The sequence below is a fragment of the Vulpes lagopus genome, chromosome 18 (assembly GCF_018345385.1).
Source record: "Vulpes lagopus strain Blue_001 chromosome 18, ASM1834538v1, whole genome shotgun sequence".
Taxonomy (NCBI): Eukaryota; Metazoa; Chordata; class Mammalia; order Carnivora; family Canidae; genus Vulpes; species Vulpes lagopus.
Window position 1 is genome coordinate 34,449,532 of NC_054841.1, and position 16,553 is coordinate 34,466,084.

Below are 16,553 nucleotides of genomic sequence, written 5' to 3' on the forward strand. Positions count from 1 at the left end.
GTCTCACATTTCAGATTCTTTCTTATATATAAATTTAAAAAAAGGAAACAGCTCTATCTAGCACCATTGGGTCTTGGCTACTACTGACCTAAGATAAATTGAACCACTAGGTAATATACAACATGTCTAAAGTTAAATGTTTCCAACAGTGACCTAAAGGAAAACAATAATCTACTGTTTCTTAAATGTGAAATCCCTTGCTTTTCTTCTTTTCCTTGTATCCCTTAGAAACCAAACTTGAACAGCATGCATTGCTGAATTAATATTGAGACAAATTAATGATGAGACCTGGATGGTAGTTAATGAGAACTGCCAAACACCAGGTTAAGATTTCACTACTGTAAAAGCTCCATTCCCTTCTAAATTGTTGAGGTACCTGGGAAAGAATCAGCTGTTGTCCTCTAGTCTGTGATGTTTCAATGGCTCACCTGTTCCCAACAGGGAGGGAGCAGCTGTGTGTGAAGGTGCCTTTGCTCCATTGTAGCAATGTCAATCACAGAGCCCCAAGAGTGCCCTTCTCATAGCGCATTTCCTCTTTGGCTTATTAGAATTCATATGCTTGCATAATATGTTCGTAAATACCCTACATTTTATATTTGGGAAGAATAGTTGACTTTCAATACTTAGGCCGAGTCATTTTTATCAGGCACTTTTTGACATGGAGAAAAAAACAAAAAAGGTAACTCAGATCCATAATCCATTACGTGAGACTGTTGGGGTCATTGTTTGTTGGAATTAATAATTTTTCTGATTTTAGAAAGTGACATGTAATGCATATACTGTGAGCATAATACTCTAGAGGGGTGCTTGGCCATCTTCATAGTCATACAAATTGATAAGCCTATAGTACCATGCATAGATATTCACATTCAGTGAAATACATAAGGATGATAAATAACCTTATATCGATTAATGTCTATGTGTTTGCCACAAATTGACAAAAATTTCTGGATTTCAGATCTTTAGGGGTTTTAGAACTGCAAATGAGAGATTATGGAACTATATTATATAACTAACTCTTGGCAGAATTTCTCTAGCATAAAAGAAAGAGCAAAGGGGTTGAACGAAAGAGGGTGTTCTCCTCATGCTGCTGACACTGTCCAGAATATGAGTAAGGAAAGGGGGTCACAGCACCGAGGGACAGATGCCCCGAGCACTGTCTTAACCCTGGATGGTCCAGGTGCAGGGAAAGCAGCAGAGACTGCAAGAAGCCTCCAATGGAAAACATATAGCCAGAATCAAGACAAAAAAGTAGAATAAGGAGTTCAGAGTTGAAGCAGGACAGGAAGTTAAGCAGGGTGCCCAAAGTAACCAGCCTCATTGCCATCACCTGGGAGCCACTGAGGTATGCAGGATCTTGGACCCCACTCAGCTCTCCTGAATCAGAAACAAAGTCAGGGTCCCAGGTGATTTGTGTGCACAAATCTTAAAAATTTGAGAAGCACAAAAAAAAAAAAATTCTTAGAATTCCTCCTCTTAAAGGACATGTCTCAAGAAAAGCTGCCTTGGAGCTAAGAGCAGAAAAAGCATTAGTCTCGCATGCTGTTTCTAAGACTAGATTCCCTGCTTACCATTCAATAAGAAAAGGGAATTTTATTTAAAATTCTGGATTTCAGGTGCCTGGGTGACTCAATCGGTTAAGCGTCTGCATTCGGTTTTCAGGTCATGATCTCAGGGTCCTCGGATGGAGGCTCGAATCGAATCAGGTTCCCTGCTCAGTGGGGAGTCTGTTTCTCCCTCTCCTTCTGCCCCTTCCCCTTGTTCAGGCTCTCTCTCTCTCTCTCTCTCTCTCTCTCTCTCAATAAATAAATAAAATCTTTAAAATAAAATAAAATAAAATTCTGGGTTTTGATGGGGGCTTAGCGCAGCAGAACTTTCCAGCAGGCAGCACCCACTGTTGGCCTGCCCCTCCCCACAGCCACAGAAGACACCCAGCTTTCATTGGTTTTATGATTACTGTTTCCATTTAAGTCTGTACTTGAAGAAAGGGTTCCGTGACTTTTAAAAGTCTGGGCATTATCCAGACCATTAAATAGATAAATTAAAAGACAGTTTATAGGATAGCTAAAACAATTTACAAGGCAAATAAAGTTAGAATGAAAAGAAAAGATTCAAAGAGGTGATAATAGAAGTCAAAACAGAAGTTAAAGTTGGTTACAAGAGTATGTTCAGTTCATAAAAATGCATTGAGAGGCATGAGGTGGGGCAGAATCAAACATCTGACTCTTGGTTTCAGCTCAGGTCAAGATGTCAGTGTTGTGAGATCGAGCCCCGTAATGGGCTCCTCCAAGAGTCCTCTGGGGATTCTCCCCCTCTGCACTCCCCATGCCCTTTCTCTTATCCTAAACAAATCTTTTTTAAAAACTCATTGAGCTCCTCTCTAGAAGTATTCAGTGTTGGCTTCCCAGTCTCTGGATGAAGCCTCGCTTTGTGAAGTCCACATAGAGCTCCCCCGTCCTCTCCAGCCATCTCTTCCCTCTCCCCAGTCTGATGCATGGCTGACCTTGGCACTCCCAGCAATCAGTAGCTTCTAATCCCTTCAATTTGAGAGCTTCAGATCATTGTGTATTACTTCTGTAAACGTTTTCAAAAAGATTCACCTCTGTGCCTGTGTATGTGTGTGTATATGTGGGGCGGAGGGGGTGGATATATTTATACGGTTGCAGGTCTTTAGCCCTATTACATCCACACATAACCTGAACTTGACTTTCAGCTATGGACAAGTGACGTGTCCAACTACACTCTGTTTGACATCTTCTCTATAGATAACCAGTGGATGGTATTTACATTAATTTATTCCTCCCTCATCTTTGTACATCTCTCCCAAAGAGGTTCTCCGTGGGTGGTTATAGAAAACTAAATGACCTAAAATCATCCTCCTCTCTTGATGTCTCCCAGCTGCAGATGGACTTGGAGCAAGAGTACCAAGACAAGTTCAAAAGACTGCCCCTGGAGATCTTGGAGTTTGTGCAGGAAGCCATGAAAGGGAAGATCAGTGAAGAGAGCAATCACAGTTCTGCCCCTCCCTCCCTGGCCTCAGACCCTGGAAAACTGAACCACAAGCCTCCCTCCAGTGAGGAGCTAGAGGGAGACAACCCAGGAAAAGAGTTTGATACTCCTCTGTGATTGTCCCTGCCAGGCCTTCAAAGCATGCATGGCCACTTCATCGAACTCTCTCTGACTACAAATATCACTGCCCTGGAGCATCTTCCTGAGAAGCATCCCTTCGCCTAAAATCCACACAAAATGGAGAGTTCTAGAAGGATCCATGCAAACATCCTCATGCCCAGGCTCCATGCATTATGTGGACACTACTGCAGGTCTACTTGTAGAGAGTGCATGTATGTGGGATTTTTGTTTTCTTTCCAATAGTAAATTCAAAGCGGGCAACTTCCAGACTCCATGGGACATTTAATGAAGGACAGTGTCTTTTTTTTTGAAGAAAATCAAACTCCTGTTTTTATTTGAAGCTCTGGTGTAAAGTATTTCAAAGTAATAAAAATAGTTTGAGAAATGCATAGCACTATTTAACACTATCGAACAGCCAACTTTGAGCATTTGTTTTCCTAACTGCCCCTCAACTACCATATCTTCAAGTTAACATGCATATTAAATTGTTTTATCCTTTGCTTTGCAAGTACTGGCGGCTTGCAGTCTGCTAATTTATTTATCATAGAGGCATCAGTGTATTTGTTGCTGACATGGCTTTATTAGATACCATAGTGATTCAAATAAGTTGGTTTTCTTTCTTGAAAAAAAAAAAGTCACTTGACTCTATCCTTGCCCAGTGAAGCCATCCCAAGACTTAGCAATATGGCTAACATATTTGGTTGCTTGAGCAAATTGGCCACACGCTTCCAGGCAGTGTGCTTTCCGAGTTGACTATTTGCACTCAAAGTCTGAGTATTCATTGGTCGTTGGTCTGAGATTATTAATAACTACAAAGAGTCTGTCTGGTTGAATAAAAATAGTTGAGCCGTTGTATGTTGAGCAGAGATTCAATCAGAGTAAAGAGGTTCCTGTGGTTATTTTGCTGTCTCACATTTTTTATGGTTCATTTATTTTTATTATAGAGATAAAGATTGAATATTTATCTAGAGAATACACAGACCCACATATAAATGATATATATTATCTCCATGTATATATGTACACACACAGCCATGTAAGTGCATACACACGCTCCTACACGCATATAAGTGTAGATGTGTGTTTTTTTAATTGGCAATGACCCAAGTCTCTTCCACAAGACTTAACACCAAATTCAGGGATAAACACCTAGAGAAGAAAATGATCAAACATCTATCTATATTATGTGGCTATTAAATGATATTGAAATTCTAAGAAACAGTTGATGGAACTATTGATGCAAGTTGAGATAGATTTAGAGCTTAGAATATGAATTTGATATATATTTTGCAGGATCAAAAACTGGATTTTAAGTATCAGATGTTAAGCTTGTTTTAATAGAATATGCAAAACTGTATAGGACAGCAATATGGAAATTTATTAATATCTTTCATAATTTTTAAGTCTGCAGATTTCAATTTTATTCTAACGTAAAAAAATTCATTATATATTTACTATGTACATTTAATTCACTTAACTATGTCTTTTTATTAAGTTTCTATGTTGGGTGGCACAAGAAAAACAAATTATATCATGGTAAAACTGATCAAAAATATTATTGAAAGAGCTTAAGTAAGAGAGAATAATTATATAGAGGAAAATATAATTTAGAGAGTAACACAAAGAACATTAAAGTTAACGTGCTAAAGAAAGACACTCACAGCTTTATTTTACTTTGAAATAAACCTGTCTGATTGTAGCTTAGCGAAACATTTTAAAATGCAAAAACTAGTTGTGTCCTGAAAATTGTTTCAAGAATTTAATATTTTTATGCAAATTATTTTATTTAACTTTAAGCAATAAGTAGAGGTCACAATTAAGTTTTAATCAAAATAAAGGCTTAGTTCAAACATTAGGCAAGAGTGATTTAAAAAAAACACATCTAGCAAGACACAAGGGGAAAAAATCCCAACCTCTTTGGAGATGATTATATTTTGATCTGAAGGACATGGGGGTATTGATTAGACACTTAATAAAATTTATCTTCCACTGAAAGAGAAATCTTTTGTAAATCATACTACTTTTGCACTTTGAAAGAAAGGCATTAATCGTAAGAAAGCAAGAATGGGCACAATTGAAAGCTACATTATCATAAATAAAATCACAGACTGTCTAATGTTGCAGAAGAATGAATAATAGCAATCATAACCAAACACAATGATAATTATTACTGAACATTGGATCACATATTAGTCCAGAGAAAGACAGAAGTGGAAAAACTCTGACTTACACAAAACTGTTTTGGTAGTTGGACTTCATTCTCTTAGTGACTCTAGTCATTTTGCAATACATTTGTATTTGGCCATTTACCATAATCACATTTTTATATCTGTACAATGACACTTTTTGCGGTCGTGCGGTAGTGCATAACACTGTCCATCTTGCATCATTGAAACTACTACAAGGATACTATCATTTAACAATATTAATATTACTTGAAATAGAGTAAGATAAAGACAAAGGGTCTATATGATGTGCAGTTTTGTGCCTTTCTGTATTTGCCCTGTTCTGTGTTGAATGTGTGAAATTCTGTACCGTGGTTTCTCCTATAATAGAGAGTTAGAGCTGTGTCGTAAATTAGACTGTGCCCCTCTGATACCCTTACGCTACTGCAAATAGCGTGATTTTGGCCGTGAACACCAATTTTCAAAATTCTAATGACATGCCGTGACTTTTTGGTTTTCAACATTTCATTTGAACGTTTTAACATCACCATACATTAATTAATGCTCCTGTAATAGATAAGCAGTCATTAAATAATTCTGAAAGAAAGGGCCATTGCTTGCGTTACTTTGAATGTAATGTTGCGCTTGTGCACTGTATAAATATTGTTTGTGATGGATTGGACATTGTGACTTTTGCCTTTTCAGAAGAAAAATAAAAGATAGGACAAAGTATTTGAAACTCTTAAAGTGTACATATTCTGGTTCTTCTATCTCAAATTATTTAAAATGCATAATTCACATTTTTGTAATAATTCTATGCAATTTTGTGGCATGATGTTTCTTCCACTTGTAATTTTATGTGCTTTCATCACAAATCCAAAGGAAATAATAAAAATTTCTTAACACAACCCAGGTGTGTCATTTCTTGATGTCAGAGCCTTTTTTTTTTTTTTTTTTTTTGACGGGCAGGATAGTGGGAGTAGGCTTCAAACTAAGGGGCAGAAGGACGCCCCTGACACAGCCCACCTGCACCTGTACAAGAAATCTAGCTGCTGCAATGTATGTGCCAGAGGGCACAGCTGTCATTACACTATCACTCCACCACCCTGTCCAGGAGTGACGGTATACCTGCCCATTACCTCCATTTTAGACACCCTCCCGTCCTTCCTTCACTGAAGGTAAGTAAAGCAAAACAGTCAAAGGTTTGCCAACAAATAAATAGTGGAGATAAACCGACAAGAGTACTTGATGTAAGTTTTTCTTATGAGACATAAAAAGACTTTGCAACATTGATTATTTATTTATTTATTTATTTGGGGGGGGAGGGGCAGGAAGACAGAGCAGACCAGTCCCCAGCAGGGAGCTGACATGGGCCTTGATCTCACAACCCTGAGATCATGGCCTTAGCTGAAATGAAAAGCTGGGCACTTAACCCACAGAGCCCCCCCAAATGCCCTGTAACACTGAGTTTTTTAAAAAAGGAGTATACATGTGAGTTATGAGAATGTCCCATAGGCACGCCATATACAGTATATCCATTACCTGCTGCTATGTTACACCTTAGCCCAAAACCCAATGGCTTAAAACAGTAAGAATTATATCTTATCTCTCATAGTTTTGTAGGTCAAGAGTTCAGATAAGGCAGAGAAAGATGATGTGTCTCTACTCCACAGTGTCCAGGACCTTGACTGGAAGATCAGAAGGCTGGGGGCTGGAGCCCTCTGAAGATGAATTTATTCACATGTCCGTTATTGATGATATGTCAGTTGAGAGATGAGCAGGGCAGCTGGGCTGGAACACCCACATATGTCTTTCCCACATGGCCTGGGCCTTCCCATGACATGGTGGCTGGGTTCCAAAGGTGAGCCTCATGAGAGACAGCCAGGCATGAGCCGTTTCCAAATTTTTATGACCAAGCCTCACTCAGAGGTACATACTATCACTTATGCAGGACCCCATTCATTGATGCTGTCACAAGCCCCTTCCCAGAGACAAGAGGAAGTAACAAACATAGACCCCCATCTCACTGTGGCAGTGGATTGCAATGAAGAACATGAAGAGCGGAACAAACATACAGGCATGGCCTCCTTGGAAAATAAAATTTGCAACATACAGTATGCCCCCCCGACTGAAATTGTAGTTACACTCAAACCTGCTCCATCTCCTTTGTGTTCTATGTCAGTGAACAAAAGCAGTATCAATTCAGGCAAAATTTCAGCATCATCTTTGACAGCTCTCTCATCCTCCTTCCAGTGAATCACAGATTGTGTCAATTCTGACTCCGTGACAGCCTTCAGGTTCATTTATTTTCTGTCCTTTCTGCTGGTACCTAAATTCATGCCACCACCCCGTCCCACCTGCCAAGGTTTTCCTAAATGGTCTCCATGCCACTAGTCCCAAATCATGCAACTAAACTAGACTAGACTGCACTATACTAGTGTACTATTATACTATACTATAATATAGCTAGATTGATCATACAAAAGTGAAAATGGGATTAAAAGTCTTTATTGAATCCAACTGTCATCATGCTAAGGTCTAAACTCCTTAATAAATGTTTGAGGTCTTAGATGATTTGGTTCCTACTTGACTCTAACTTTATGTCTTTTTTTTTAAGATAAATCACGAGTGGGTGAGGGGGTAGAGAGACATGGAGAGAGAGAATCCTAAACATAAGCAGGCTCCTCGCCCAGTGCAGTACCCCACACAGGACTTGATCTTATGACCCTGAGATCATGACCTGAGCTGAAACCAAGAGCCAGACATTTAACTGACTGAGCCACCCAGGTGCCCCTCTAACTTTATCTCTTAATACTCCTCTCCCATACCACATCCCAGCCTATGGGCCATCTTGCTTCCTTGACTTTTTAATACTATTCCCTCAACTACTTAGACTTTCTCTTTGTTTCCCTTTCCCTTTAACCCCTTCTAAAATGCACATACGCTCAGATTCTCTCTTTTCCCTGGCTAACTTCTATTCATCTTTAGATTTATAGCATACGTGTTACTTCCTCTAAAACCCTTTTTCATTCACCCAAGTTTTTGTCAGGCCTCACCATGTGTGCTCTTATAGCATCCTGTATCAATTATCTATTGCTGCATAACAAATTCCACCAAAACTTAGCATCTTAAACAATCATTTTCTATTCTTTGTGAGTCTAGGGGAAGGTGGATGTTTCTGCAGATCTGGGCTGGGCTGACATGATCTCAGCGAAGCTCATGTGTACATCTGCAGGCAGCTGTGACTTGGCTGGTGGCTGCTGACATGAACTCTTTCACATGTCTGGGACTGTGGCTGAAACAACTGGACTGACATGGCTCCACTCTGTATGATTTTTCTACCCTCAAGCAGGCTAGCAATGTCTTTTTCACATGTCAGAGGAAGGATCTGGAGAAAAAAACGAGTGTTCAGGCCTCTTGAAGTCTAAACTCAGAACAGGCACACTATTACTTCTAGCACTCTACTGGTGAAAATAAGTCATAAGACCAAGACACTATAATATTATAGGGAAAAGGATATGGACACAGGGTAGTTTGAATGGTGTCCACTAATGAAATCAATCCACCAAACACCTTGTACTTTCTTCCACATATAGAGTACATGCCGATGTACTCTAATATAATAGCCCTCTTACTTAGACACATCCTTCACTGACAGTTTTGGGGTTTTTTGTTTGTTTGTTTGTTTTTGTTTTTGTTTTCCACTGACAGTTTTGATGCCAGGTGTCATGTCTCATTCACCATTGACTCCCTCATCAACTATAATGTAATCCCCCAATAAATATTGCATTTATGTTGAATAAATTTGTTTGATCATCTACCTATTAATACTATTACTTGCTCATCTAGCTATTAGTTCTAAAGTAGAGAAAAATGAACCATGGATATATACATAAGTGTCATTAACTCAAAACTTGTCTTGTTTGCAGTACCTCATGGGTCTACAACTCTGTAATAGAGGTGAGACCACACAGGACCCACACTCTTCGCTTTGGACTTATGGCACTGATCCCAAAACACAAAACAGCAAGTGAGTGATTAAAGTAGGTCAATCACTAATTATTAGGTTCCGAGGCACAGGTAGGGAAAGCAAGGCTCACCTTGCATTCCATGGGTACCAACAGCCTCTTTTCCCTATAAGAGAAAACTCGAGAGCTGTTCTTTCCCCCCTGGAATCCACATATAGTCCAGTTGTTACTCTGAACATTCTGCATTTATATTTTAAAAGATTTTATTTATTTATTTGAGAGAGAAAGAGAGAAAGAGAGCACAAGCACAATTAAGGGGAGCAGCAGAGGGAGAGGGAGAAGAAGCAGGCTCTCCAACCAAGCAGGGAGCCCAATGCAGGGCTTGATCCCTGGACCTCAGGAATCATGACCTGATCTGAAGGCAGACGGTTAACCAACTGAGCCACCCAGGTGCCCCCTGCATATATATATTTTTAATAACACTTTATTGAACTATAATTCACATGCCATAAAGTTCATCCTCCTAAGGTACATATGTCAGTGAATTTTAATATAATCAAAAGTTTTTCATTAATCACTACTCTACAATTCTAGAACGTTTTTGTCTCCCCAAGAATAAACGCCATATCATCAACAGTCGCTCCTCATTCCTTCCCCAGTGCCCCACCTCCTCTCCTTTGCCCCTGGAAACCATTAATCTATTTTCTGTCTCTGTAGATCCGTCTATTCGGGACATTTTATATGATTAGATTTATACAATATGTGGCCTTATTGGTCTGGCTTCTTACACTTCACATAAAAATTTCAAGGTCCATCTATATTGTAGCATATATCAGTACTACATTCCTTTTAATGGTTGAATAGTATGCCCTTACATACACATTTTATTTATTCATTCATTGCTTGATGAATATTTGGGTTGTTTCCACTTTTTGATGATTATAAATAATAGTGCTAAAAATACTCATGCACAAGTTTTTGCTTAGAATATATTTTCAGTTCCCTTAGGTATATACTAAGGGTAGAATTGCTGGTTCATAAGTTATCTGCCCATCCAACTTTCCATTCAAGGAACTACCAAATGGCTTTCCAAAGTGGCTGCACAATTTTATGTTCCCACCAATGTCTGCAACTTCCTATTCCTCCACATTCTTGCCAACACTTGCTGTGTTTTGGTTTTTTGTGAGTAAGAAGTAGTATGTCATTGTGGTTTAGAATTGCATTTCACTAATAATTAATGATGTTGTGTATCTTGACCCCATATATATCTTCTCTGGAGAAATGTCTATTGAAATATTTTGCCTATTTGTTAATTGGATGAATATTTATTTTTAAATCTGGGCCCTCTTTTTGATTTTTGTCCCTTCTGTGCTTCTCCATCCCAAATCTCTGTCTTGCAAAGTCTCTCACAATTATAATTTTCCCCTGGGCCACTGAATATTTGGAGATTGTTTAGAAAATGGTACTGATTATTTTCTATGTGAATCCAAAAGTCATTTACTTAGTTTTTTTACACTAAATGTCAGATATTTGTTTATTTTCCCAGATTTATCTCTTCCTCTTAAAAACAGGGTGCAAAATAAGTACCACAATGTGGGTCGAATTCACTAGAATCCAGTGTATTTTCTATGGAAGGAAGCTTATTAGAGACAAATGAAATTTTGAATATTGCCATGGAAATATCTGTCACATAGCCTTTAAAAGTTGAAGTGAATTACAGAACATGTTATTGAACTTACACGTCAAAAAGTTTAACATGCCAAAAAGAAATGTATCTGTGACAAAGGAAAAAAATCTTGCCAATTGAACGATGACTTCTCATCAAACATAAAAGCATATCCTGATTTCAGACAGGCTGAAAGTAAATCTTACAATAAATGAAATATCATAATATCCCTTTTTTAATTTCAAAGAAATATATCTTTCATGAGAACCTAATGCTATACATTCATTTATTTAAAACCAATAGAAAAAAATATAAATAAAAAAATAAAACCAATAGAAAGAAAATAAAAAAGAAAATCAATAGAAAGCCCGATCTCTAGGAAGCACTAACACTCATTCAAGACCAAAAGAGGAATTGAAAATGAGAGATAAATTTGTGCAGAAATCTCTATAAAATGTACCAAGATAAAATTTGATTCATAACATATTACTAAGTCTGCTAAAATTGTTTTTTCCCTCTCTGTATGTGATTGTTACAGATAAGGGCACTACCCAACCCCATCTCCTTCAAACCCCAGTCTGTACAGATTCTTGCCTTCTCTCCCTGTCATTTTCATTTCTGGATTCATTCTATTTTCTTTAAATTCTTTAACTTTTCCAGAGTAAATCATTCTATCCTTGAATGCTCTAGTATTGCCTAATTCACCCCCAAATGGCTCACAAGCTAAGCAAGCAAAACAGAATTATTCTTTTACTGGTAGAGGCTATAAATATTCTCTTGTCAACATTTTTCCAGTAATACATCCAGTCAACACATATTTAATAAATTCCTACTATGTCCCAAGCACTGGTTCTACTCTAGGCTAAATCAGGTTAGAAGTCCAGGTTTCTCTGTCATAACCACACCCAGATGAATATGTCTTTAAGGCTACTCCCTCAAAATGACTCATATTGCATGTCTCTACCCCAACACAGTTAAGAGGAAAGGTCTATATCCCCTGCTACTGTTATACATATACATGCATGCACACACACACCTAGCCTGGACAGAAGGACTTCAGCATCAAAAGGCACATAACACCTTTGCATCTTTTAAGCATAGTCTCCCTAAGTGATTCCCCCTTATCTGCAGCAAGGAGCAACCCCAACTTGTTGAACCTACGACATGGCCCATATGCCACTGAGGGAAAGTTTGTGAGTCCATGTAGTTGATTTGGGAGACAACCTTTGCTGAAACCTCTATTAAAAATGGCAAAGTAGTTTTTGATTCATGGTGTAATATAAAGTGTCTTCAAAGTACCTTTCCCATTTTTTCTTTCCCTATAAATATGATTGTCACAGACAAAATATCTGTCCCCCAAATATCTCTCAATTCCCACTTGATTTATCCTCTTTTCTTTCTTTCTTTATTCTATTTTTTAAAAAGTGAGACAAGGATATGAGGAAAGCCAAGGAAAGTTATTTTTGATAAGCACGTTATCACTTGTAAGCAACTGGGATCACTCCCCACAGGCACAGCTCAGAATTGACCCACCAGGCATGAACAGTCTGAGATATTTACCCACAGATGCCCATGCCTCATTGGTTGAGGGTCTCTTGGAGGCCACTAGCTGGGCCCCGTGCTAAGCGACGCCAGTCTGTCCTATCTATTGGCCAAACATGTTTCTGTGTCCAGAAAGCATCCTTAGACAGAAAAGACAACTTCTTAGGTGGATAGAGAATGGTCTCAGGTGATCTGGGGCAAGTGAGGAACTACATCCTAACACCTAATACATCAAGATAGGCCCCATTCCATCTGTAAGTAACATACACAGAAAAGAATGGTAAACTGATTCCTATAAAACTACCTATGAAGTCAGAATTAGAACATTTTTAAATGGTAAAATTCAAAAACGCCCCATCTCATGTCTCAGACCTATAAGTAGACATAATCTCAGCTTAGTCCACCCTCAGAGGAATGGACCCAAGTAAGAGGCTTGTGTTAGCCCTACAATGGGGCATGAGGGCATTAGGGTCAGGAATTCTGAAATGCCAAACTGGACCAAAAAGAGGTTGTGGCCTCCAGTTTGGCAGGTGCCCTAGGCTCAGCAAATGTCTTCTATGAGCATTGGGGGTGGGGGGAGGGGAGGTGCACAGTCAGAAAAAGACCAGTGTGAGGCCCTCTAAATCACAGAGCTCAAGGCAAGAACTCTTCTTGGCTGGATCTAGGGCAGTACTGCTTTCAAACATAAGCAACTAGATAATTATTTAAACATAAGATAATGTAGTCTTTTTCCCCAATAGTCTCCCCAATGGTGCTTCTCTTTATTTAAAAGGCTAAGCCTTTCTGTGTTCTACAAATCAGGGAAGGAGGTAGCAAGGTAGAAAGCTAGAAGTCTGTCATTCTGTTCTCTTAGGCTTTGTCATTCAAAAGTCTATACACTCAGCAGAATGGAAAGGATTCAGTTATGGACAAAACATTTGGGAGAAATCATGAGATGAAGTAGCTTTTCCTTGACTTGGGAAAGATAAAGAGATATAGGGTATATATTGAGTATAGATGTCAGAGGAATCCTAAGGGAGAAATTTTGACTCCAATGAAAGAACCAAAAACTAACAAGATCTTGGAGTGAGCACAGTCAATCTTATCAAATTGCACTTTGAAATCTGTAAGAAATTCCTATATCCTAGAGTAGCATGAAAACAACAAAAGAATTCCAGGACTCCAAAGGATGGAACAGATGAAACAGAACCATTGGATATAAATGGACCAGAAGCACAAGAACAAAGCAAGACAACCAATGACTCAGAGGATGCCTGCATAGAAAGATGAACTGAAGAGCAAGGTGGGTCCTCCTTCTGGCATATCTTGGCACTATACAAGCCTTCTGGAACATTGTTGCAACTGAAAACAATTGACTGAGATTTTTTTACCAGATGGGTACTCAGAAAAATGAACTAAGTTGAGTTATATAAAAATAATGCACACCCTACCAAAGGTGTAGAAGATAATGAAGATAATTCTTATATCCAAAAGGCCTAAGCTAATCTAAAATGTCCTTTAAGATCAGAGGACTACACTACTTTCATGATATGCATGATTGATATGCATATCAATGATTCTTCATGATTCTTATGAAGCAGTTGTCCAACTGGCTGACCATGGTGAAGAAATTGTTCCCTTAGAAATTCCCATGTTCACCATCCATTCTGATGTTGTTGCTTGATACTTTGGTGCAAATGTCTCCTATAATCTCCAAATTTGCTCTTCTCTGTTTCTAAGACCAAGCATACTTGAATTTTCACTTGAATATGTTTGATGTCACACTCTGTTTTTTTCTATCCCAATAGTCTATGGTGGTCTATGGTTCAACATATTAGATTATTCTACCTTATCATATGCTGGGATTCTAATTGTGGGGCTATAAAGCTGTCTTCTATGCTGTTTATCTTACTTAACACTTGTCTGAGCCCCATATAATTCAAAGGGAGTTTGAAAAAAACACATGGATAAAATTAGGTGTTCCAGCTCTCCATGTCCTCCTGAATCCCTTCTGGTCTTTCTAAGATCCTTCCTGTCCCATTCAGCACATTGATCTTATTATAATGGCCTCGGAGAAAACTATTCAACTTTCTAGTTTACATTTTTTCTGGCCTATCTTCCAATTCATTGATTCTCTCTTCAGCCTGGTCTAAGCTGCTGTTAAATCTGTCTTTTGACTTGCTTGTTTGTTATTCCAGCTATTGCATTTTTCATACCTACATGTTTTATGTGGCACTCTTATAAAACTGTTAAGGATATCTTGTACAGTGCCTATTCTCTGAAGATTATTTCTACTTGTCTTTTTTATCCTTTATGTATGTAAAGGGTAAAAAGCATTTATTTATGTAAATGCTTTGTATCTGTCAGATTGACAGTTTCGTGTCTTCTAGTTCTTCTCTCTTGGTACTTCATTTTCTTGTGTACTTAATTAATTTTTACTGTATAATGCTTATTTTCCTTGAGAAAATTATTTACAGGAATTCTTAGAAATTGGCTTTTGTTTCTGCATGGTGTCTAGGAGAATATCCAACCTAGATGCGTTTAGTGTTCTTTTTAATGTTTTGAATGTTTAATGTTCTTTTTAATGTGATAGTATACTCAAAGATGAAAATTCTTATGCTAATTTTAAGATATAACCTCTTTGGGACATTGTTCTTCTAACCAAGACTCAAACTTTTTTTAAGAACTTATAATAAATGCAGTATTAGGATTAGTTCTGGTTTTCCTTTATTCTAAAATCAAAACCCTTGGGGCATCAACCTGTGGATGAAGGATCTCCTGTCAAAGTCTCAAATCTGAGTAAACAGATTTTCATTTTTATCTGTCTCACTCAGTAAAGCTATCAAAATTGAAGTTCAAAAAAAAATTGAAGTTCAAATTTGCCTGAATAAGTAAATATTCTCAGAATAAAATTGGCTTGAACACTGTGCTTACTTCACTGGATTCCAGCTTTTCCCTTAGATTTTGGCCATTAATTACCTTCTATCTTGTCATCTCTTTGTTATATTTAAGAAAAGATTTAGGTTTCTATTGCATCTACCATTTTAGTTGTTTTCTGCAGGATAGTTACTCAATTTCTATTGGGTGCATTTTGAATTTTTTTAACTATTTTCCCAAAGAACACCTTGATGCTTCTTAGACCAGGTCCTTCATATGGACAGCATGAATATATTGCTGTCAATAACCTGTGAAAGTAGGCAATCAAAGTCTAAAAATAAACTAGTTCATTTGTTATTGGAGATACTGTATAACCTCACTCATATATTTCAGCTGAAATAGCAACTAAATAGGAAAATAGTTTTTGACATCTGTCAAACTATTTCTATAATCTAAAGACCTTCAAGTTGCCAAATGTAATGTATGATAGCCTCAGAAACTAAATTTAGCGTTTAGAGCTCCAATTTCTCTCTGAGCTGTATAAAAACTCATCTAGCCTGACAGTTCCCTATTGGCTGCCCCTCATTTATTCTCACCAAAGCCAATTTTAATTTATGCACGCTAAATTACTTCTCTATCTCTTATGTAATTTTTTTTATAGAAGGTGTAATATCAAATTTAAGGACTAATGGCTTTCAGAACAATGACATAAAACCTGACCCTAGAGCCACCAAATTGCCTAAAGAAATAACTGTTTTTGTTATATGATATTTTTCACTAATAAATAAGTACAAGACTGATTGATAAGAGCTTATTGTAGCACTTAGTCAGGTGTAATAGATGACAATCAACAGAGGTTGAATGAATTAATTAACCCTTAGTTGATTGAAAAAATGGAACTGAATATTACTCAGCAATTAGAAACGACAAATACCCACCATTTGCTTCAACGTGGATGGAACTGGAGGGTATTATGCTGAGTGAAATAAGTCAATCGGAGAAGGACAAACAGTGTATGTTCTCATTCATTTGGGGAATATGAATAATAGTGAAAGGGAATATAAAGGAAGGGAAAAGAAATGTTGGGAAATATCAGGAAGGGAGACAGAACATAAAGACTCCTAACTCGGGGAAACGAACTAGGGGTGGTGGAAGGGGAGGAGGGCGGGTGTTGGAGGGGAATGGGTGACGGGCACTGAGGTGGACACTTGACGGGATGAGCACTGG

At 38.0% G+C, this 16,553-nt stretch overlaps 1 protein-coding gene across 2 annotated transcripts in view; it reads left to right on the forward strand.

The window, feature by feature from the left end:
- PLCB1 (phospholipase C beta 1) overlaps positions 1 to 6,202 on the forward strand; it is a 679,067-nt gene extending 672,865 nt beyond the window's left edge. Inside the window, exon 32 of one of the 2 annotated variants that reach the window (XM_041732275.1) lies at positions 2,899 to 6,202. In XM_041732275.1, the coding sequence (XP_041588209.1) occupies positions 2,899 to 3,126 (228 nt within the window). In that variant the 3' untranslated portion in view covers positions 3,127 to 6,202. The remainder of the gene's footprint in view (positions 1 to 2,898) is intronic. The other variant, XM_041732276.1, reaches the window with a different exon arrangement.
- Positions 6,203 to 16,553: the final 10,351 nt, after the last annotated feature.